At 41.2% G+C, this 26082-nt stretch overlaps 1 protein-coding gene across 1 annotated transcript; it reads right to left on the minus strand.

The window, feature by feature from the left end:
* Nucleotides 1-8812: 8812 nt before the first annotated feature.
* Nucleotides 8813-25195, minus strand: GLRX2 (glutaredoxin 2). The gene is made up of 5 exons (XM_063426188.1): nt 25106-25195; nt 21240-21317; nt 18526-18583; nt 17707-17883; nt 8813-10166 (listed from the first exon to the last, which is right to left on the minus strand). Exons 1-5 carry the CDS (start codon nt 25141-25143, stop codon nt 10044-10046), a joined length of 474 nt encoding a protein of 157 aa, XP_063282258.1. The 5' UTR covers nt 25144-25195; the 3' UTR covers nt 8813-10043.
* Between the last annotated feature and the right edge of the window lie 887 nt (nt 25196-26082).

Genomic DNA, 26082 nt, shown 5'->3' on the forward strand with positions numbered 1-26082 from the left:
TTCCCCTTTTACGTTGCATTACTGAAATAAATTAACTTTTGCACAATATTCTAATTTTTCGAGTATCATCTGTACATGCTCAGAAAATGTTTGAAAAACGACAGTCTGTGGTCTTCCCTGCTTCACTTCATGCCCAGAAGCAAGGAAGACCTTAGTGATTAACCATCGGAATTCAAGAACTATTCTACGTAAGATATATGAATATGACTGAAAGATCCAATCATAGACTAAAACTAAGGATGAGTTTTTCCTCTCTTTTTTAACATAATTTAGAATAAAATCTATTATCTTTCAAAACATGATAAAATGATTATTGTATGAAAAATAGTATTGAGTTGACAAATAAGGCTATAATTTCTATATCTATGTCAATTTCATCTAACCTGGACTGCGTTAAAATAATTACCTTTGCAATATCAATGCAGCCAAGGGTTGAGCCTTCTCTGGTTAGCCCCCAGTTATTATCAAACTGTTCATAATCAGTTTGACATAAAACCAGGGCACAGTACCCAGATAATCCTAGTAGTGATGTCCTGAAAGGTTCGCTGGCGAATAGTTCCTGGCGAACATAGCTTGTTCGCGTTCGCCACGGACGGCGAACATATGCGATGTTCGGTCCACCCCCTATTCGTCATCATTGAGTAAACTTTGACCCTGTACCTCACAGTCAGCAGACACATTCCAGCCAATCAGCAGCAGACCCTCCCTCCTCCTGGACAGCATCCATTTTAGATTAACTCGGAAGCTGCATTCTTTTTTTTTTAGACAGAAGTGTGTTATATTTGAGCATGCTAGGCTGAACGTGCGTATATCATGGCTAGTTGCACTGAGGGTATGAGTATATAGAAGTACATTGTTGTGAAAGATGGCTGTCATGTTTAGGGTGTAGCTTGCACGTTATCAACTGTGTATTTATATCAGCAGCTCCACCACTAATTATAAATCAAGTGTGAGTCGCCCCATGAGATGAGACTAGTGAATAACATAATACATGAACGGTTAAGGTAAAGGCATGTAAGGAACTACGACAATAAACTCTTTAGGAGGTGAAATAATGACAAGTTTAAACGCTTGCTACTTTACGATTAGTTAATGTGCAGAGAGCAGTTCATGTGATCAAAGGCATGGTGTGGAGGATCGGCTATAGTGGGACATGCTTGGCAGGCTGCTGTTTACTGCTTGTGCTCATCCGATCCCTTCTGGGCGCCAGGTGCAGACCCTGGGAGTCCCTGATACCTGGAACAACAAAGGCAAGTCTCTGGCTGAGTGCCGGCTTCGCGGCTTGAGGTGGTGGAAGCTTGTTTTGTCGGGTGGTCGGATCTGTCCCAGTGGTGCTTCACGTCTGGTGCGGTATTGTGGTGGCTTAAGGTGGAGGCGTGTGCTTGACATGGGGCAGGCTCTGCATTTCTGCTTGTCCCTCTGGTCCCGTCTTCGACGCCTTTTGCGTTGGTGGATTTTAATGGGGACTGCTTCACTTAGCTGTGGTGGAGCTTGTTGGGGCTGTGGTGGAGCTTGTTGGGGCTTCCTGCTTGTTATTTGCTTCCAAAATTGATTAAAGAGTCTGTCCAGCTTAGACTCAATATCCTGCCATGCTTTGCTGGTACCAGGAGGACACGCGGCTGCCGCCATATTAGGAGAGTCGCAGATGAGTATGTCAGACTGGGCGGCTGTGCTCTGTGCATCCATTAGCTCCAGACAGCCTCTCAGGGGTGGACCGGGATAACCCCCACCAGTCCGAGGGGGGGGGTAACGGAGCTCCTGCTGGGAAGCAGCTGCTCCTGGGCATCCCAGGATCTGGAGATCGGCCGCCTCTCCCGCCTGGTGAGCACCAGGCCACACTTGCCACGCGGTGGTAAGTAAGACTCTGTCGAGTTGCTGACCGCTATTAAGCATGTCGGGTCGGTCAGGTAGGAGCAACATTGCTGGGTCATCCCCTTCTGGGGTGAAATTCGCTTGTTGATAGCTGCTTAAAGTGAGATATTGAGGGAGCTCACACGAAGTGCGTCTTTCCTCCATGACAGCTAGGCCCCGCCCCCCGGAAGCTGCATTCATTTTTTTTTTTTATTCTTTATTTATCAACCATGCATGGTGTTTGTACAGAAGAAAAAAAGGTGGGGGGCAATGTAAGCATCCAATTATCGGTACAGTGAGTCATGGCTTTAGAATACCAATGAGGGTGTTGATTAGAAGCTTCGCTGGGGTCTTTGTCATCATATATCAGGTCGGGTGCGGAAGCTGCATTCTTAGTGAGAGGAGGGACAGTGTAGCTGCTGCTGATTTAATAGGGAAATCAATAGCTAGGCTAGTGTATTCAGTGTCCACTACAGTCCTGAAGGACTCATCTGATCTCTGCTATAAGGACAGCACCCTAAAAAGCCCTTTTTAGGGCTAGAACATCAGTCTGCTTTTTTTTTCTGTGTAATCTAATTGTAGTTGCCTGCCTGCGTGTGTCAGGCTCACAGCGTATACTGTGCCCACTTGCCCAGTGCCACCACTCATATCTGGTATCACAATAGCTTGCATTAAAAAAAAAAAAACAACCTTTTTTGACTGTAAAATAATAGCAGTCAGTTTCCTTCACACGTGTGCGTTTCAGGGCCTGCCAGGGCACAGTGTCACACCAGTGCAACTCATATCTGGTGTAACAGTAGTCTACAATAAAAAAAATAAAAAAAAAATACAGGGGGCTTGTCACCTTTCAGGGACCCTTGGTGTTGTACGTGGCTGGGTGGAAGAAGAGACCTTCAATGACATCAGTGAGGACAAGGAACGGGACATGGCTAGCTTGGTATCCAACCTTGTGCAAATGGGGAGTTTGCGGTTGTGCAAATGGACTGTTTGCGGTGCGTTAAACGGAGAGTTTGGTCTGTCACTGTGAAGTGGGCGTAACCCTTACACTACCTGATCAATACAACATCATACCTGATGTTTTAAAGCACGTTATTCCAAACAATTTAGGAATGTTAGGTGATTTATGCCCTTTATGGATTAAAACCAGACTCTGCATCAACTATGTAATTTTCCATGGTAGTTTTACCATGGATCACCCTCCGGCATGCCACAGTCCAGGTGTTAGTCCCCTTGAAACAACTTTTCCATTACTATTGTGGCCAGAAAGAGTCCCCGTGGGTTTTAAAATTCACCTGCCTATTGAAGTCTATGGCGGTTCGCCCAGTTCGCGAACATTTGCGGAAGTTGGCGTTTGCGAACGGAAAATTTTATGTTCGAGACATCACTAAATCCTAGCAATATAACAAATAAATGAAGGGGACTCATTCGTATCCGTTGTGTGTTTCCGTGCAGACACTGATACTAGTATTGTTAAATACACCATCCTGTTCTGCATAAATATTTTTCATGTTGATGGACAAAATGGGAAATGCATTTCCTTAAATATTCGAGGGCTTCAGCTCCTAACATGTTTACTGGTAAACAACAAAGAATGAAAAAATGGAACCCCAAAAGGCCCCTAATCGGGAGAGTAGTGGTGAAAAGGGAATCCCTGCCTTTAATAATCCTAGGGATATAGGGGAATAAAATAGACAGGAAGAAAAGACAGGGTACAAGGATTAGATGTGTAATTGCACATACAAATCCTACCAACTACTAGACAGGGAGATAACCAAACCCAAAGTGGTTGGTATGAATTCCTCCAAGCTGCAAAGTGTAAAGGTATAAGTAGGTAGAGGAAGGAATAAAGGGTAAGGGTGGAGGAGCACCTCCAGGGGGGGAAAAAGGGGGGGGGAGGGGGAAAAAAACCCACAAACAACACCCCCAAGCCCCAATCCCAGTAAAGAACCTACTGTCTAAGAGAGGTCCTAACCCTATTTTACCTCGGCACAGTGAACTCCACAAGTGCCTACCTGTTACCCTTCTGTCTCCCTGGCTAGGTAACTAAAATTATAAATCAACTTAAATTAAACTAATCCATAAGTGCTACCTCAGTGAACAAACTGACCAAAATAAAATAAAAAATTAAATGAAAACTCGACGCGCGTTTCAGCGTGCTAACACGCCGTCGTCAGGAGTAATGAACCTTTGCATGGCTTACTGCTCGTTTATATAGGGGTTGTTACCATTAACTTGTAACAGTTTGCTGGTGTGTATCCAGCGTGTGTATCCCCATTCCGTCTCTTGTGGTTCGCTGATTGGTCACAAAGCAGCCCACCCAGTCTGTGATTGGGCTGCTGTTTGGACCATATGACCACAGGCAGACGCCGTCCGATTGGGTAGTACCCTTCCATCTGCGGTTCACTGATTGGACACAACGCAGCCCACACAATCCGTGATTGGGTTACTGCTTGGATCATGTGACCGCAGGCGAACGCTATTCAATTGGGTAATACCCACGTGGGAATATGGGGGGGGGGGAGTGGTTTAGATCGCGTCAATCTTGACGTCATTGAATTTTCCAAACCCAACCCCTTATGCAGCATACAGATTACGTAGGATCCCTCCGGTGACTCGGACTGGCATACTTAAAGGGACCTCCCATATTCTATGTGTCCAGAGCAGCCCATCTTAATACTCTGAAGGGGAGTTTGGCACATAATAGGTGGGTCATAAGTCTATCAGACCTACCCCTGGTTATTAAGCCAGGAATAATGGTCCTATTGCCACAATGTCATAGTAATGTATTGCTAAGATATCAATACATGGGGTCCTATAATAAACATAGCTGTATAACAAGTATTCCTAACTACCCAAACAAAAACCAGAACCATATAAACGAGAGACCCAGTGATGAGAGTATAAATGGGGACCCCATGTATTGATATCTTAGCAATACATTATTATAGGACCCCATGTATTGATATCTTAGCAATACATTACTATGACATTGTGGCAATAGGACCATTATTCCTGGCTTAATAACCAGGGGTAGGTCTGATAGACTTATGACCCACCTATTATGTGCCAAACTCCCCTTCAGAGTATTAAGATGGGCTGCTCTGGACACATAGAATATGGGAGGTCCCTTTAAGTATGCCAGTCCGAGTCACCGGAGGGATCCTACGTAATCTGTATGCTGCATAAGGGGTTGGGTTTGGAAAATTCAATGACGTCAAGATTGACGCGATCTAAACCACTCCCCCCCCCCCCCATATTCCCACGTGGGTATTACCCAATTGAATAGCGTTCGCCTGCGGTCACATGATCCAAGCAGTAACCCAATCACGGATTGTGTGGGCTGCGTTGTGTCCAATCAGTGAACCGCAGATGGAAGGGTACTACCCAATCGGACGGCGTCTGCCTGTGGTCATATGGTCCAAACAGCAGCCCAATCACAGACTGGGTGGGCTGCTTTGTGACCAATCAGCGAACCACAAGAGACGGAATGGGGATACACACGCTGGATACACACCAGCAAACTGTTACAAGTTAATGGTAACAACCCCTATATAAACGAGCAGTAAGCCATGCAAAGGATCATTACTCCTGATGACGGCGTGTTAGCACGCTGAAACGCGCGTCGAGTTTTCATTTAATTTTTTATTTTATTTTGGTCAGTTTGTTCACTGAGGTAGCACTTATGGATTAGTTTAATTTAAGTTGATTTATAATTTTAGTTACCTAGCCAGGGAGACAGAAGGGTAACAGGTAGGCACTTGTGGAGTTCACTGTGCCGAGGTAAAATAGGGTTAGGACCTCTCTTAGACAGTAGGTTCTTTACTGGGATTGGGGCTTGGGGGTGTTGTTTGTGGGGTTTTTTCCCCCTCCCCCCCCCCTTTTTCCCCCCCTGGAGGTGCTCCTCCACCCTTACCCTTTATTCCTTCCTCTACTTACTTATACCTTTACACTTTGCAGCTTGGAGGAATTCATACCAACCACTTTGGGTTTGGTTATCTCCCTGTCTAGTAGTTGGTAGGATTTGTATGTGCAATTACACATCTAATCCTTGTACCCTGTCTTTTCTTCCTGTCTATTTTATTCCCCTATATCCCTAGGATTATTAAAGGCAGGGATTCCCTTTTCACCACTACTCTCCCGATTAGGGGCCTTTTGGGGTTCCATTTTTTCATTCTTTGTTGTTTATCAATTGTGGGTTATTCCCCAGCAGGGAGGAGGCAGTAGGGCTTTTTTCATTTTTCTTCTGTACATGTTTACTGGTAATTTCACGAATTGAGTAGGGGTTTTGCATTTTACATCTTAAAAGCAGACTTGAAAACACACTAGAGCCCTTGTTATTCATATACTCCTGGCAACAATGAGCCCTATAGCAACCCATTGAAAATCAGAACAAACAACACAGTTTCTGGATTTAGAGGGACACATTTACCTGAATTACCAGTAGGAATTGTTACCTATGCTAAATTAAGGTATCACATAAGTATTTGGGCCTTCTAACTCACCAATTGTCAAACAGGACAACACAGGGAGGAGGGATCCTGATCTCCCCTTTGCACACCTGTGACGACCTGGCAGTTGTGTTGGGTGATAAATCTGTATTCACGGTACCAATTACACTGTGTAACGTGATTGAATCTAAACTGGAATGGACTTTATATTTTGTACCCCCATTTTATTTGTTTATTTAACATGAAACTTCTCAATAAACATTTAAATGGGAAAAAAATAGCAGACCTGAAAATAAAATATCTCCCTAGTTCCGGACAATTCCCAGTGGGCTGGCACAATAGCACTGTCACAATAGCACTGCTCTTTTCTCCAGTCATTATATATTCCCTTCACTATCTCGCCTCTAAGGTCACACATTCCCCATTATTTCCCCAATTCTATTGTCACATCTGTCCAATTGTATTCACAGATGTTTAGCATTAGACAGTTGCAAAATGCTGACCAAAGTTTCTAAACAAATTTAAACTAGAATATATTGTAAAACCCATGACCGTCAGGCATTTACAGGAGAATGATGAGATTCACAGTCCGTAGTTATTAGTGTGTGTGGCTTATGAATGTTAATAACATCTGCCTACTCACCCATCCTCTGTGCTTTTGGATAAATAAATCATGATTTGGACAACCAGTGGACAAGTCATGCCATGAGTTAACACCTACATAATGCCAACACTTTACCTTCAATTTAGTGTCAGTCTGGATCGCCTAGATTTCATTATATACCCTATATACTCGAGTATAAGTCGAGTTTTTCAGCACATTTATTGTGCTGAAAAACCCCAACTCGACTTATACTCGAGTCAATGTTTGTATTATGGCAACTTACATTGCCATAATACAGACTGGGGGCTGGCAGAGAGCTGTTACTTACCTCTCCTGCAGCTCCCGTCAGCTCCCTTCTCCTCCGCGCTGGTCCGGTCAGCTCCCTCTGCAAGTCACAGTATAAGTCTCGCGAGAGACCGGCGCGGAGGAGAAGGGAGCTGACAGGAGCTGCAGGAGAGGTAAGAAGCAGCTCTCTGCCAGCCCCCCTCCTACACAGTGCCCATCCACTGGACCACCAGGGACTGAGAGCCCCCCTCCCTGGCCAGCTAGCAAGCAGGGAGGGGGGACGAAAATAAAACAAATCAAAATGTAATAAAATATTAATAAAAAAATAAATTACTAACAAAACAAGAATATTAAAATAATAATTTTAAAATAAAAATGCCCACCCCCCACCAATGCTCTGCATAACACACACACTGCACTCATTATATACACAAACTGTAAATAAATATTCAATTAATATAATTTTTTTAGGATCTAACTTTATTTCAAATTTACCAGTAGCTGCTGCATATCCCACCCTAGTCTTATACTCGAGTCAATAAGTTTTCCCAGCTTTTGGGGGTAAAATTAGGGGCCTCGGCTTATATTCGGGTCGGCTTACACTCTAGTATATACGGTAGCTTTAATTCTGAAGTATCTATACATAAAATCTCATAGCAAATGCACAGTGCATTACATACCATAGAGTAAAATTAATTTATATACATAACTCCTAAATGTATCAACCAAAGCTAACACGCACACACACGCAAAGTGAATTTCAAATGAAAATACTGTGGGCTTAGAAAATGTTCTTCCATTTTTCATTTTGTGGTATAAAATTTTAAAATTAATCTTGAAATCACACTACAGGAATCTGTAGTATTCTTCAAAAATTGATTTATGAAGTGTATATTGCTCTCAACAGTACCAATATAAATAAAACATGTACAATCCATTGTGACACTAAAAATAAAAAAAAAAAACACAATAGAAAAGAATAAAAAGATGAACCAAAACATTTTATTGAAACCACTTAAAAGAATTATAATTGTAAGCTGCTATAACGAGAGTATGTAATGAACATTTAAAACAGTACCAGTAATGGATTAATACTAAGGAATACAGGTCAAATGGTACTGCAGCAAAACAATTAAAAATGGAAAGGCACATACACACTGGCCCAAACAGGAAACATGTACATCTTCCACAGCCAAGTACCATAGCAGTCCTTAGATGGAGGTTTAATAGTTGTACATATATTGGTGAATTACACTCCTGGAAAAGTCAGCTTCATTAGTGTTACTTTATATTCAGGATTCCTGTAACATTATCAATGAGGTATAGAGGTGTGTTATATCCAAGGAATATCAAAGTAAATACATTGTTTAAAAAGCAAACAAGCATCTTTATTACAACAAGCATCTATAAATGAGACTACTGTATACAGGAATAAATGGTACTTAAAATGACTTTAAAAAAAAAAAAAGTTACTATACATTTGTGTTTTATTATAACCTAAAATTTGCCAATCCCTTAACGATCCCACACACCGTTTTTTATTATGTAAATACACCACAGGTTTTATATACTGCATATTCACATAATGTATGCTTATTAACCAAAATTATTTTATGTTTTGAGATATATATATATATATATATATATATATGTAGTCAAACAGTTTGCAAATGGTCTGACAACTTACCTGGGTTCCAACAGGCTTCGGTCATCCCCTTCACATAGCTATGTCCAGCAGTGTAGGGCTAGCTCATTTGCCAATTGTCAGCTAAGAGATTTCAGGCAGTTTGCTTATTTCTTGCACGGCCACGGTTGGTTTATTGCTGCAGAGGAGGCGGCAACTGACCCCAGCTAAGTTGTCAAACCGTTAGCAAACAGGGCACTTTTGGCACCATAAACATTACAATTGGGTTGTAGTGATTATGGTGCTTGGAGTGTTCCTTTAACTGTATTTTTTTTTGCAGTCATCACTTTTTGATAACTAAAGATCTTGTTTTAGCACAAAACATCCAGCTTATTGAACATTGTCTGTCCCATAATGCACTGTGGTTCTTAAATGGTCTCAGCTCATTTAACATTGTCTGTCTTATAATGCACTGTGGTTCTTAAATTGTCTTTTCTTTTATTATTTAAAATTGCGTGTTATATATATATATATATATATATATATATCATTCAGAGTTGTGGGCTGTCTAAGTCAAGTGTCGAGGATACAACACTGCACATTACAATATCTCTAGATGTCCAGCAGAAAAGCTGCACATACAGCCTCCTACCACACTGACAGCTTCAAAAAGCAGAAGTGGTCATGGTGGCTGGAGTAACCCTTTAATGTACTGGGTGAAAAAGTGCATTATATGTTTTAACCTTTATCCTGAAGCTGTATTACAGCGTGGCGCACTAACCCTGATGGACACGGGAGATTCTATAGACCAACTCCTACTGCTTAGCCGGGCTAAGAATGATGGGAGTAATAGTCCACAGCATCTAGTACAGGTGTATGCCCTAATTAATACAGACCTCAAACGCTAGAGATGTAAACTGGATTATAGAGTACCTTATTAATCATGTATGTACCCAATTACCCCCATATTTGCCATTAAAACTGCCAATCTTCTAAATGGTTACATAATGATCCCAATAATAATTAATGCAGAGCAATGTTACTTTCTTGAGAGCTGCATTTTAAAAAGGAATTTATTAAATATTTATCAATGTTTAAAATTATACCAATAGCCTTGAAGTTATAGCACAAGATTAAATTAAAAATAAAATAACCAAACAACGTTGCCATTTCATTGTAGGTCTTCTTAAACACTGTGAGGTAGACCATGAACAGTCAGAGCACAGAGCGATCAGCTTCCTGCACCACTGATTCCACACTGCTGCACAAGTTCCATTAACTTCCCTTCTTCTTTAAGCTTCCGAGTTTCCGTTCCGCCTCCAATACAGGATCCATTAATAAAAACCCGAGGAACCTTGTTAAAAAGAACAGGATGAAGAAATGTTAAATATGACTGCCTTTTTTTTTTTAGTTCTCATTTGAAACCAAATATGGATTACAGCAGGAGCAGCAATTGAAGCAGCAGCATTGCAAAGTTCCAAAATCAGCATTAGCGCAAAACAAAATGTGAGCCTTCCCTCTAGACTTCACTGAAGGCCAATCTCCAACTTTACCCTTTAATTTCTGCATCCCTGAAAGCTGTTTAATTTTGCTTGATTTTGATGCGTGTTATGTGAAGTTTGCAGCAATTATCTTGCATTCACAAACTTGCAGCTGGCTTCAACTAATTGCATAATATGGTCTCCAATCATCTCATCACTAGATTACAGGTAATTAAAGGCACACTATAGTCACCAGAACAACTACAGCTTATTGAATTTGTTCTGGTGAGTAGAATCATTACCGTCAAGCTTTTTGCTGTGAACGCGGTCTTTTCAGAGAAAATGCAGTGTTTACATTACAGCCTAGTGCTAACTCCACTGGCCACTCCTCAGATGGCTGCTAGAGGTGCTTCCTGGGGCAGTCCTGAAGAGTAAGCAGCACTGCCATTCAGTGTCTCCACCCTCTGCATGCAGACACTGAACTTTCCTCATAGGAGATTAATTAATTTAATGGATATCTATGAAGAGATGCTGATTGGCCAGGGCTGTGTTTGACTTGTGCTTGCTCTGCCCCTGATCGGTCACCTTGATGGTCTCAGCCAATCCTATGGGGAAGCATTGGGATTGGTTCAGACCCCCATTTCTGATGAAGTCAGCAGACAGCAGGCAGGTCAGGGGCAGAGCCAGCAGCTTCAGACTTGAATACAAGTTAGAATTTACTATATTTAAGGAGGCAATTGGGTCATGGGGGCTAGATGATACATGTTTGTCTTACTGACCCTATAGTGTTCCTTTAACAATATATTTAGAAGAGTTCCCAAAACCCCAGCATTATATATAATTTTATTTATTGTAAGCTTATTTAGGCAGGGCTATCTTCATCTACTGTTCCCGTACATCATGCACATTTTGTAACATTTACCCATTATGCAGCACTGCAGAATATATTGGCGCTATATAAATAATTGTAGTTGAGTGTTCCTTTAAAAAAAAAAAAAAAAAATTATATATATATATATATATATATATATAATATATATATATATATATATATATATATATATATATAGTGAGGATGTAATTGTATATGCATGCCACAAGGTGGCAGCATGAACTGGTAATTCTCTGGCAGATTGTGAGACGAGGAACCATAACAATATATGTCAGTAATGGGATTCTCCTGCAAACTACACTTCACAATGCATATTTAACCTGGTTATGGTACCAATATACTAAAGCAGAGCTCAAAGTTTTACCTACAAGTAAAGAGCCACCCTCAGAATGTTTACAGGACGTGGAGAGGCTTGCAGGTACTGCTCCCTGAATATGCGTTCATGCAGAACCAAAAAGCAATTTGTCCTCTTGCTATCTGGTGCTTGGATTGCACGGCTGTGCACAACACCGATCACCACAGACAATGACACTGTTTGGACTTGCAAGGCTAATGTTTGGCTCTAGGAAACAGTCCCTTCACATCATGAGTAACATTCCAACGCATTGAGGAAATTTATGAGAGCTGGGAAGACTCATTCTTAGCTTATTACTGGCAGGGTTTCAAGGTGGAGTTATGCCGCAATAAGTCATCTGTAACCAGCATGCTGTGCAAGCGATGGACGTAAAATATGCACAGATTAAACTTGTGCCAGCCCAGAATACTTGTTCAAGGCTGCCGAATGACAATACTAGAAGTAGACATACTCCTCCGGCAGCAAAGTTTATTTTTACAAAAATACTACATATGCAGGATCCAGGCACCATGACCACTTCAAATCACCGTGGTCATGTTGCTTGGGGTAACCCTTTAGTCAAGATAGAGATCTGTTGAAGCCATAATCGCCCCCTTCTAACAAAAGAAAATCCAAATATAAATATTCCATCTCATATAAAAGGGATAAACAATTTCATCCAGCATTCTAACACATTCTGGCTTCAAATAGCCTGTTTCCTGGCCATATCCATGGCAGCACAACAATGGGTAGCTCCTCCCCTATCCCTAATAAGACAGGAACCAATTAAAAAAAAGGTACAAATACCCCCTCCTACCTCAGTCTTTTTGTTCCTGTCCCTATAAGACCAAATTAGTCTTTTTCAGGACTATAGTCACTTTCTTTTTGGCTTACCTGAGGGTCTTTACCTTCTGCCCCCAAGGGAGTTCAGCCTATCTTCCTTGGGCAGCTTCAGTACCCAGCCCTGTGCAAAGGTGTCCCCCTGAAGATACCCCCTTAGTGACCGGGGGTTTGCTTGCTGTGACCCTAGGGGTAGCAAAAGAAGAATGCCAATAAACTCTTATTCCCTGCAGTGACCAAGAGGTAGCAGGAAGTGGTGAGAAGAATATATATCCTAGAAACATCCTTAGATTTCTCCATATTGACAGCCCACATGTATGTATAACGATGCAGTCTCATTTAGACACCCGAAAAATTGATTTACATCTTTCTAAAGCCTATGTAGCGGCTGGTACAGGCTTTCACCCTGCAATAGCCCTCACATCAGTATCCAGGGCTTTGAAAATATGGATTGAGAACTTGGAAGAAGATATCAGAGATGGGAGAAGCAGATCTCTTCTGGAGAGGTTAAGCGATATTAAGCTGGCCGTTGACTTTTCCTCTGAATCATCGGTGGATATGGTAAAGGCTCTGGCAAGGAACATGGCTCTCTCAGTATCGGCTAGAAGAGCGTTGTGGCGGAGATCTTGGTCTGCAGACTCATCATCTAAATCTAGTCTGTGTGCTCTTCCTTTTCATGGAGAGATGTTTGGGAAAAATCTTGATGAGTGTATCAAAAGAGCTGCAGAAAGGGAAAAGAGCTTTTCTTCCACAAGACCGGAAAACCCGGGGATCTTTTCGAGCTAGGAGATACTCTGAATACCCTTCCTTTCGAGATACCAGTTCATATAAACCCGGAAGAGAATATGGAAGATCCCTTCCATGGAGAGGAGGACATTCTTCCAGAAGAAGAGGTAGATCCAGGGGTTCTTCATTCCACAAGAAGCCTTTATGACGGGGTCGCTTCCCAATCTGGAGGAGTAGGTGCCAGTCTACTACTATTCCAAGAAATTTGGGAACATTCAACTCAAGACAGATGGGTGCTGGATATAATACAAAGAGGTTATTCCATAGAGTTTTCCAGTACTCCTCCACCTCGCTCCTTTCAACAGACAAACTGTCCAAGAGATATAGAGAAAAGAAACGCCCTAAAATAATTTGTTTCATCCCTTCAAAAAGATGGACTTATTGTTCAAGTTCCACGGGCTCAACAGACACATGGGTTTTACTCACATATCTTTCTCACCAGAAAATCCACAGGGGGATGGAGGCCTTTACTAGACCTAAGCAGGCTAAACAAGTTTCTCTTCAAAGGTTTTCCCCTAGGAAATATCCCTTGGACCATAATTACCAGAGATGCCAGCAAGTGTGGTTGGGGAGCTCACGTTCGGGACAAGGGAAGTGGCCTTTTTCTGGCTTCCGGGACCCCTTCAAATCTCCTAGAGCTTCTTGCAGTTCTCAAGGCTCTGAAACACTTCCGACAGCTTCTATTCTTTTTTTTTTTATTCTTTTTTTTTCTTGTGCATAGATTGACATTAAGCGTGAAGAGTCACAATAGCATCAACAAGCTTGACCATAACATGACAGATTGTGACAGATTAGCTGGCACTTTTTTTTTTTTTTTTACATGAAAATATCAAACGGAGTAGGCATCAAATAAACACACATTGTTTAAGAGTAATAAACCAGCAGAGTCAAGTTATGTCAGATAGTGGGATGACAGTTAACACATTTTAGACATATTGAGTAGGCTGACAATAACGCTGTCAAGGAAGAGGTCTCGTAACATGCTAAACTATAATTATTAATACTGTAGCTTAGTGACCGCTGGGTGTCATTTGTGAGGTTACGGCAGATTTGACATTGGTGTTATATTAATGTGCCCCTCTTGAGCTAGAAATTAGACAACCTCCATATTTGGGTCATCCTGGCGTGTTAACCAAGAGGCAAAACAAAACAGTCTCACAACAGGACATACGATTCATTACATTGTACCGGCAAGAGCACCAGCTGGCATGCTGGAACAACTCGACTGGCATATAAACATTAAGGCTGCGGTAAACTAAGTGATAAGATCAGGTGTGAGCGTGAAGGGGATGGGCCCTCAGTGTATATATCCTAGCTCGTAGTGTCCATGGCAGGTGACACGGAGGTCTAACTTTGAGTCCAGGATCAGCCGATTCCCGTCGACGGTAGTGATGGTACCGGTTCAGGCAAGTCTAGTCCTCCTGCCATCTCGGTGCTCCGCTTGGAACGGTATAGCCGCTGGCGTCGGGTGGATCCGTGGTGATAGAGCTGCTGCCGCCTCACTCCCCCAGCCCAGGCTGGGACGGGAGTCATTACCCTGTTTCTATGGATCCCCCCGCGACGTGCGGTAGGATCGTGGGCCCTCGTGAGCACCGATGCCCGGATGACCTTTCGGGTGTATGGGCGGTCGGTAGGGTGCTTTCTTTTGTGGCTTCCCAGTCCAGATAGGAACCGGACGATCTCTGTTACAGTCCGCTGTTTGACTCGGGGAGTTGAGCGGTGAGGTTGGCTGTGAGGGAACCGGAGGTCCAGCGCAGCGGCCATTTTGCGTGTACCTCGTGGACTTTGAGGTAGGTGGTTACCTTGCTTAGGTTTCGCTTGCTGCCTTTGACGCTGGGCCAGTTTTCCAAAACTCGTTGAATATCGCGTCCAGCCTTGCGGAGAAGTCTGCTTGCTCAGTGAGGCAGTTAGTGGGACTCTCTGTGTTCTCCCAGGGTCATGTGGGAGAGACTGTGACTGCTGACATTGGTGCCTTCTGTGGCTGTATGGGTTCAGTCGGCCGCCTCCCCCAGACACATGGCCCCGCGGCCGGACAGAAATGTATCTTGGCGTGTGTATAAGAGACGGGTTTCCCCATGGTCCCTGCTTGTTTCTGCTTCGTCCTCCGGTCAGCTCGAGCTTATTTGGGTGTCGATTTGGACATAAATTGCCTATTGTTGCTCATTAGTGCTGGAGCTCTTGGAAAGTGCTGCCGGCCATCTTGGATGTTAGGCCCCACCCCCCGACAGCTTCTATTCCACAAGTGGGTCAAAATCAGATCAGACAATGCTACAGTGGTTGCATATATAAATCATCAAGGAGGGACGAGGAGTTGCAGAATGATGAAGGTAATGAAACCTGATGTCCTGGGCACAATTAAATTTGGAAGGCATCTCTGCAATACATCTCCCAGGAATACAAGACTCAGTAGCCGACTTTCTCAGCAGGATAAGACTAGACCCAGGAGAATGGAGTCTATCAAACAACATATTCCTTCAGATTGCAGGGAAATGGGGTCGTCCACAAATAGATCTGATGGCGACAAGTAACAACAGGAAGGTGAAGAATTTCTTCTCAAAAATTCCAGATCCACAAGCCATGGGAAGAGACGCACTAACATGCAATTGGGAATTCGACCTGGCCTATGCATTCCCTCCGAATCCTCACCTTACCGCTACGGAGGAGACTGAGACAAGAGAAGGTATCATTAATCCTGATAGTCCCTTTGTGGCCGCGCATGCCTTGGTTTCCTCTCCTATTAAGTCTCTGCAAGAAAGACCCGTGGCGTCTTCCAGTTGTCCCATTCCTGCTACAACAGGGTCCAATCCCTCATCCAAACCCAGCATCCCTTCATCTGATGGCATGGTACTTGAAAGGGAAGGGTTGAAAAATAAGAGATTTTCTCAAGCAGTAATTGAGACACTCCTACAAGCAAGGAAGAAGTCCACTTCATCTACTTATTACAGAATCTGGGATGTATTTTCTTCACGGGCCAGTTCAAGACCTTTGGATATTCTGAATCTATCAACCAAAGATATTTTAGAATTTCTACAATCTGGCCTGGAAAAAGGATTGAATTACAATACCTTGAAAGTTCATATTTCAGCCCTCTCTGCTTTAACTGATCATAAATGGGCATTGGAGTTAGACATAGCAAGATTTATGACGGCAGTCATGAAAATTAAGCCTCCCATTAAATCTATTACTCCACCTTGGGATATTCCTCTGGTCCTTAAAACAGATCCTTTTGAACCATTAGAATCAATCTCATGTCCTCTCCTCACTATCAAGACAGTGCTATTGGTGGCCTTAGCCTCTGGTAGAAGGGAGTCTGATCTTCATGCTCTTTCTACTGAAGAACCTTTTGCTATATTTCATAAGGACAGAGTCATTCTAAGGACAGTTCCAGAATTCCGTCCTAAGGTAACATGTAAATGAAGAATAATACTCCCTGCACTGATTTCAGAATAATCTAACGACGACACTGACTTGAAGGCTATTGACTAAGTGAGGTGCCTCAGGATATATTTACAGAGATTGTCAGAATGGCGAAGTTCTAAAAAGCTTTTTGGTATTCCCAGCGGCTCTAGGAAGGGTCTCCAAGTCTCTAAAGCCACTATTAGTAGATGGATAGTTGCAGCTATTATCCAATCATATAAAGAATCTAAAGCACGAATCCCTGAAGGTCTAGCACGTTCTCTCTCATCATCCTGGGCAGCTGCTGCAAGAGTGTCGGCAGAACTGATTTGCAAAGCAGCCACTTGGGTCTTCCTCAAATACATTTATCAGACATTATCGTTTAGACGTAAAGGCTGGTCAATACGATGCATTTGGCAAATCTGTTCTTTCTGCATCTAATGATTAATTTCTCACTTACAATGTTGTCACGTTTGGTTAATTGTGCTAATACACTTGCACTATATCATATTTGTCTGAGTATTCTTTCCCCTCCCTTGGTTTAAGCTTGGGTATTACCCATTGTTGTGCTGCCATGGATATGGCCAGGAAAGAGAAAAATGTACTGATACTTACCGTAATTTTCTTTTCCTGGTCATAGGCCATGGCAGCACAAGGATCCCACCCAGGGATATTGCTGTTAACTAGACTGAGGGAGGAGGAGGTAGGAGGGGGTATTTGTACCTTTATTTTAATTGGTTCCTGTCTAATTAGGGATAGGGGAGGAGCTACCCATTGTTGTGCTGCCATGGCCTATGGCCAGGAAAAGAAAATTACGGTAAGTATGAGTGCATTTTTCTCTATACCCAACAGATCTGCATAGAGGTATTACTATGCACAGCATTCGTAGACTTTTTTTTCCTTATTCCAACACAAAGATCTTGACGGTTACCTGTCCAGACCATTATTAATCTGCTTAATTACATTTCAAATCCTTATCACATTGTCACTTACCTGGATTTTATCTATTTTATATAAAATTACATATGCAACTCGACATGCTCTTTCTGGTCCTCCATCTAATTTGGTAGCCATATTAACTCTGCAGCATTTAATCCATCGCCACAATGTTACATACATAGTAAAGTAATAGCGATAGTTACGTATATATGCATGTGATACTTACAGTTCTGGCTCCAGTCATTTTATGAAGAATGGTTTGAATTTGGTTTCCATGTTCTTCTTGGTCCAACTCTACCACTTTATAGTTTATATTTAGATCATTGAACGCTTCTTTTGCCATTTGGCAGTAAGGACACGAAGTCTTTGAAAAGATCACCACACAATTCTCAGAGACAGTTTCCTGGAATAAAAAAAATAAATAAAATGATTGATAGATGGATAGACATAGGTCTACAGAGTAAATTTAGTGATTACATTGTTTATGTTATATATTTGAGCTTGTGGTATGCACATGCTGTCTTGAGAAAAGACTAGGATTGGATCCTAAACATGGTCTATGGATTAATACAAGTTTGTTTTTAAACAGAAGAAGTTTAAACAAGTTGGCTGCACTCACCCGAACATGCATAAATGGGGGTGCTGCTGGGGGCCAAATTATATGATACACAAGATCCAGCGCACTCACCGGTGAATCTTGTGTAATAAATAAATAAAAATTATATATATATATATATATATATATATATATATATATATATATATATATATATATATATATATAGTCAGATTTATAGCATGAGCTTTTCTCTTGCAGCCCTTCGTTACATTATAAAACATGCAGTATTCTAGAGGTTTCCTGTTCCTCTTGTCGTATATAATCCTGTTATGCTACAAAAAACGTCAAGAGAATGGAAAATAAAACTGTTAAGCATTCATTTGCATGTAATTTGTTTGGCTTGTCCCTTCAAGCAGAGCTAAAGTGGTTGTAAAACAGGTTGTGCAGATCTTTACAAATGTATACACAGGCCTTTATTGGTCTTACCTTAACCATCTTTATAATATCAGATTGTGGTGCGCTGGAAGATAAAAAGTTACCCATTCTACAAAAAAAAAGTAAGGAAAGGGGAAAAAAGTTAGCAATATGTTGAAATGTTCCTTCAAGGGTTTCATTCTTTCCTGGAACACACATTGCCCTATCATCATCATATCACACACTAAATTCAAGAAGACTCTGCAAAAACCTAATATTGTAGTCTGAAGAGCATATTAACATGTAAAATGAAATTGTAAAAAAACACTTATTGGTATGTATATCATCATATTCACGATGCAGTTGTTTCCTGGAACAATTAAACTGCTTTTCCATTGGAAAGTATTAAATGATTCAGATATCCAAACACCTAATTATCATAATAAGCATTATGTCATAAACCTGCCCAGCAACAATAAATGGGTGGCAATATATAGGGATATTATCATTAGAACGCTAAATCATTAAAGGGATACTACAGCTCTCTCTCTGCCTGATTTTATTTACCTACCTGATCCCAGCAACAAAGTCCCTCAGCGCTGTGTTGCGGCTCCGCCTCTTCCAACGCGGGGGGGGGCACTAATTCGCATGCGCGGTATTATTTCCCCTATGGAGATATAGCTGACGCTGGAGGTCCTCATGCAAACCGTGAAGACCTCCAGCGTCAGTTACTGGAGGTCCAAAAGTCCGGTAACATTCCAGAAGAGCCACTAGTTGCTGTCTTAGTGCTGCCACATACATTTCTAACACTGTAATGTTTTACATTGCATGACTAAAGGTAAAAGGGACACTGTACCCAGACAACTTCAATGTGCTGAAGTGGTCTGGGTACCTATAGTATGTATGAGCCAATGCCACAACAATATCAATCCCACCAATGTTTCTCTCACATGCAATGAACAGCACTTCGTACCAAATTAAACAAAGTCAGTGCCATGGTAGCTATCTCAGAAGTAACTGTGCTATGAAGCAAGGAATTTGGAGATTACAAAAAATAAAAAAAAAGGGGGGTGGGGGGGAACAAACTGTTAATCCCATTAGGCATTCATGAATAAAAATAAGTTGAGTGGCAAGGAATGTCCTATAACAAGCCTGGTTCCTGTGATAATTTGTAATATGACGCCAAGCATTCAAGCAGACTACTGGCCTTGGACATGACTGTCTATTTTTAGAGAAGTACTGTGATATGTGTAGTGATTTGACTACATTGATGTTTGGCACGTCTCCTGGCTAGACCCAAACTAGTCTCTCAATATCTCTTGCTCTCCTAAAGAGCCATACTCCACTCGCACCTCTATTTCAGCTACTTTTCCACCTTGTTTGGTGGCTGTCACCCTTGCTGCCCTGTTGTGTATTTGTACCCCACCTCCTCTAGACTGTAAGCTTGTTTGAGCAGTGTCCTCATCTACCTATTGTTCCTGTGTTACATTGTAATTGTCTCATTTATTGTAAAAAAAATTGTAAAAAAATGAAATTAAAAAAAAAATAGTGCAGCAGAATTAGTTGGCGCTATATAAATACCAATAATAATAATAATAATAATAATAATAATAATAATAATAATAATAATATCTATTCACAAAGTAGATTTGACAAAGCAGTTGCAAAATTGTGTTATATGTGGCTGTTTCAGGTTACAAAATCATCATACTATTGCAAATATGCACTGGTCATGGTTTCTATGCCTTCCCCCTGCTGTACAGTCCCAGCCGAGAATTTTAAAACAAAGAAATGAAAGTTATTTTGTTTTAAACTTATTTGCACAGTTTGGAAGTGTATTTCTCTCTGCTGAATCAGCGGTCTTGATTTGGACTTGTTGCAAAATGTAGGTCAAATTCGCTGATTGGGAACGTTTATGCAACAATTGTGGCCTGAGACATGCAAAATCCAGGTATAGTGACATCTTCTGCCAGTGTATAACCTTTGTTTAATATACCGTAACAAGCCCAACACATTTGCAATACTACTACACCAAATACATGGACCATACTGCTAGAAGCATTACTCTAGCACGGATTATAAACCAGCATACAGAACGGCACTCTTGAAAGCGTTATAAACATTTTAATAAACTGTGCTTTAATTAAAGGACCACGCCATACTTCCAATCCCCCCACCAAAACAGCCCACAGTTTATTAGATATACCCCCAAGGAGTAAATACATGCATATTCTCATGTATGTATTCATTGGGAATATAGTTTAAAATAGATTACAAAAGCTGCATTTCTTATGACTGCAGCCTCATCACAAGGAAATAACCAGAGGCTTCTCATTGAGAAGCCTCTGACTTGGTCTCCATGTGCACAATGTTGAGTGCACGTATATCAGACCGTGCACATGTGCGCACCAGGTCGCAGGGATGAAGCTGTCAAGCTGATCTGAGATCTGTGAGGGAGGGAGGAGGAGGGAGGCAGGCACACTGAAGTAGAGCTTGCCTGCCACTTCCATTAGCTCAGGGAAGCTAACGGAAGTAGGAAGGAATCCTCCCTGGCTGTTTAATTGACAGCCAGGGGGGAGTTCCCTGGCTCATAGAAATCAGCACGTTTATAAACTGGGGTTAAATGAGGATACTTCTCAACCATAAAGCACTTCAGCTTTTGGGATGTGGAGTGGTTCTTTAAATCAGTTTATTTTAAAAGTAAAAAACAAACAAAAAATATTTAAAATACAAAAATCTATCATCTGAGGCCATAAAAATAACACTTAAGCAATTTTGCTGCTCACCTCGCTGCAAATGACCAGGTGAACCTATTTAACTGTTGATGAGCTGGTTTGCCTTTCAGATTCCAAGAACTGCTTTTCCTGTGTTAAATAAAAAAAAAAGCAAAACAATTTCATTTTAAAAATTCAATGTGACATTCAGTGCATTTGGGAAAGACTGACTGTAACTTTCATAACCATGCTTCCATGTCATCTGTAATGAGGGATTAAAGTAAAAGTGCTCTCACTAAACTTTGTCATAAAGGCGTTACAAAGCAAATCTTCTACAGAAAATGTTTTTGGGAGCGATTAGGTTTTGTGTGTGTTTATTTTTTGTTAGTTTTTAACATTTTCTTTCATTCCTAGAGCATAAAAGAAAATGCTAGCGACAAAGGATCACATCCATTTCTGCTTTTCCAAGCGCTAATTGCAACAATTAGCACATACTGTCAGCCTGTCCCGTCACAAATCACAATGCACAAATGACAAAGTGCTAAACAGTCTTCGACTGACACTGTCAACAGCAATAATTTGTTTCAAATGTTAAACGGCAACTGCTAGCATGATAAATAACATCTCACGTCGGCAAGTTCCATGTTTTTGATTAAACCAGAATACCACATCCAAAAAACACAGCTAGCAAAGTCAGTATATGGTAATGTTTCAGTCGACCTCCGAAGTCACAATAAGATGTTTTCATGAGTGGCGAATTTAGCTGCTACAGATTAAAATTTAGAAATAACAGCGAACGGCAAAGGTGAAGCATCATTGAAAATGGACGAATTTCAACCCCTTTATGTCAAGAGACTAAATAAATCACCTAATGTCATAATGCTCCTAGCACATAATCTGAAGATGTGACTGAAAATGTTGAGATCTAAGCTTCTAGCCAGTTGTAAACATTACTCTTCCATGCAAAAATCAATCTGCAACGTGACCTCTGGGAATGGAAAGGACAGCAGCATGCACAAAAAATCCTGTGTCCAAATGGCGATTCCAATGTAGTGGAGATCGGTAGCGACACTGACGGATAGCAATTAAGAAGTCAAAACTCCCGCTTGGGGAGGTGCCATGGCACTCTTGGCACCATAACCACTACAGCACGTTGTACTGGTTATTGTTCCCAGTAATGGGACAAACCGTTTAGCAAAAGTCAGACCTCTTATTTGGTTTTCTACTGGCATCAGGTCTCCTGTGTTGTTGCATAAGACAGATGCGGATACCTTGCAGATTCAATGGCTGAGAGTCGCCTGACCGTTCTCAGCCAACGAATGCAATTCTGTATATAGGAATATGCACAGAATTTACATACTTGGCTAATGACACCCCAATGATGCTGCCATGGGTGGAGTTACAATTCCAGCAGCAGAGGAGTTTCAGCAAATGTAACTACGTCCCACAAAGCAACTGCGGCTCCACAGCCTGCTTCATGCTGGTTAGCTTCAGTTAGCTAAGAACACCTATTATTTCATTTGTTAAGATAATTAACTGAGCACTCTCTGCCAAAAAGTGAGGTCCTCTATCTCCTAGTTTATCAAGCTGTGTTATGCGTACAAAGAGGGTACAAGCACCAAAGTCAGGGGATTCGCCAAGAGGTGGCTGTAGGCACTATAACAACTTCATTTTATTTAAGTGGTTATAATACCTTGAATATGCTCCTCTACTGCTATCCCCCTGAGAAGTGTAATTTCATAGTTTGACACCCCCTGCATCAGAGAGGCAGGATACTCACTTCTCTTCTCACATACCCAAGCATACAGTGACATCAGCATGCCTAGGATGCTGATATCAACGGTTTGGAGCTCCTGCGTGTGCAGAATGCGCTCCTGTAATGCGTGGTGTACTCTCAAGTGAGCTGTACTGCATAACCTAATCACCTCATTTTCTATGAAAAATGAAGAGATCAAAAATGAGGCCATCGAACTGTGGGAGACGCACATGTGGTGTCGCATTCTGGATCTCTCATTGAGAATCATAGTAAGAGAAATTTAACTGGTGCGTAGCAGAGAGGACAAACAAACCTAGGTTCTACAATGCTTCTAAATAATGATTGGTGTCCTCATGACGATTGAGGAAGTGGCAAGGGGGGCTGCAGATGAAGTAGAGATAAAGGGAACAGATTTGAGACAATATTACTCTAAATCAGTTGCCATAACGTATGTACCAAGTAGGTAATGTACCAAGAAGGTTCCCTACATATCGAAAAAGAGAGGAACTTTCTCATGGTCTCTCTTTTGTTTGTAATCCATCTCCTGTGTGGGAGACACACAGGTTGTTAGCGCTTACCACTGCTTTTCTGACTATCAGGGATATTCATTAAACTCCAAATTTTATCAAATTGAAATAGAATGGCAAATTAAAGCTAAAATAGCTGGTTTAGAACAAAATTTCCAACAACTATAGTCTTGATTATATTATTGGTTTTAATTTGCTAAATATCCAAGTTTAGTGAAGGTTCCTGTACTGGAAATCAGTATGATTGGCTAATGCAGTGGTGTAACTAGAATCGCTCACTGTGTTTCACCACAATGACCTTGCTTCACTGAAAACAATTGACAGCTGAAAAGTTAAGCGGAGTGCAGTTTGTTTTTAAATTGTGTGCACACACATGATTAAGGGCATCAAACAATTAAACTCTGATCTCAGAATGATGGCAGAGCATATCTTCACAAAACTGCGAAAGGAGCCATCAATAAACATTGGGCAGTCATATTTTAACAAACAGATTGTAATTTCAATTTGCAGTGCTGCCGAATATGTTGACATTTAATACAGATAATAAATACAATGCATCATATCTATAACTTTCTGCTTGTATTCCGGTGGCCATGGAGGCAGGGTATCCTGTCCTTCGTGGGCACCGCAATCTTCTACCTCTTCTAGGTCTTCTTCGACTCCTGGTGCTTCATCTACATGCGCAAGAGTACAACATTGATGTCCACACAAGCTGCAGAACGCAAGATCCTCCCTATAAAGAGTTTTTTTTCCCCCGCCCTCAGTCATCACTAGTGATAGCTGAGGGCTTGACAAAGAAAATGTCCCCGCCTTTTGTCAGGTGTAGAATTTTTTTTATCTTTTGTACTAGGTTGGAATTTCCAACACAGTCTTTAGGAGCAGTTCACAAATATTTTATCTTACTCATCCTTTTTGGGGGGTGGGGGGGATGAGAAGAGGATTTTGTGTTACAGCTGCTTTAAATTACCATGACTAAAAGTGATGCCACTTAACCTCCCATCAAAGCTAACCATATCCCCAAATTCCCAGCCCCCCCCAAACTTAGTAGCCTAACTAGTTAAATCATTTTGGTGCTTTCACTCTGCTGCGTTGTTAAAACACTACATTACTTTTTCTTATTATATTATTATTATTATTATAACAGGTCAATATTTTCAATTCGCTATTTTGACAGCTGTTGCTTTAAATGTACACAAATACATACACCCACTTCTTATAATGCACCCTTAAAGTTGCCTGAAGTTGTAAAAGTCCCAAATTCCAAATGAATGTGTTTACAGTAAAACACCTCTATAAACACACACACACACACACACACACACAAAATCAATGCTCATTCTTCTTTAAAAAAAAAAAAAAAAAAAAAAAAAGAATCATTAAGATGAGGAACCATATAAAACCACTAGAAACAGGACAATTTACTAAAAAGTCTGAATAACTCTAGATAAATCAATCCATATTAAAGGGCAGGTAAGTCATCGCAGATCACTCTGGTTGCTGAAGGGTTACTCTTAAAATTACATGAAATTCCAGGGCCTGCAGACTAGTTCCAGGGGCACCTACCTTCCTGCTGTAAGTACAGATGACTCCTAGTTCTGTATGATGCCTTTTACAATGGGAGCTGTGACAGTGCTGACAGCTATTGAAACACCTACCTGCATACAGTCCTATACAGCATGGGGAGGAGCCGCATCTCACAAACTCTACCAAGCACTTCCTATCCGGCTTGAAACACGTGGTGTCTGCGAGTCACGTGATACGCATGATCACATGATATGGGAAGGTGTTGTTTTACCACCTTTGATTACCAACTCCACCTTGTTTTATTCTTCATGCAGTTAGGCAGCTCAGTTAGAGTCAAGCTTGTATGCAGAATTCACATGTTGCTGCATAACTTCCAACATCTCGAATGGACAAAGAGGAACACTTTAATTTATAGTGTGAAAGGGGGAACTGTTCTGAACATTTTTAGGTGACTTAAAGGGACACTATAGTCACCAGAACAACTACAGCTTAACCCCTTCAGGACGGAGTCAATAGTACACGTTCTGATCAAAACAAAACGTAAACAAAAACTGGAATTTGCGCTATATGTCTGTTCAACCGTAATTCACCTCTTTCATATTAAATGCACCCACACTTATTATATATCATTTTGTTCAGGAGAAACAGGGCTTTCATTTCATATAAAATATTTATATATGAAACAATTTATTATGAATAAAATAAAAAAAAAACTAAGAAATTAGATTTTTTTTTTTAATTTGTAGTTCCGCCTCACATTTTAGCTGTAAATGTCATAATACTGTTAGGTTTTACTGCAACAAAATGCACATATTTGTAATCAGCGATGTCTCACGAGTACAACAGTACCCCCCATTAACAGGTTTTATGGTGTTTTGGAAAGTTACAGGGTCAAATATAGAACGTTCCATTTTCAAATTGAAATTTGCCAGATTAGTAATGTTACCTTTGAGACGGTGTGGTAGCCCAGGAATGAGAATTACCCCCATAATGGCATACTGTGGTGGAATCTCGGTAAAAATAAATTTAGTAGGCCGAGATTACCACGTGGCATGTGTACGTGCATATGCTGACGTATCGATCAGTTGGTTGCACGAGGCAAGATACG

This window comes from Pelobates fuscus, chromosome 7 (genome assembly GCF_036172605.1).
Source record: "Pelobates fuscus isolate aPelFus1 chromosome 7, aPelFus1.pri, whole genome shotgun sequence".
In the NCBI taxonomy this organism is placed as follows: Eukaryota; Metazoa; Chordata; class Amphibia; order Anura; family Pelobatidae; genus Pelobates; species Pelobates fuscus.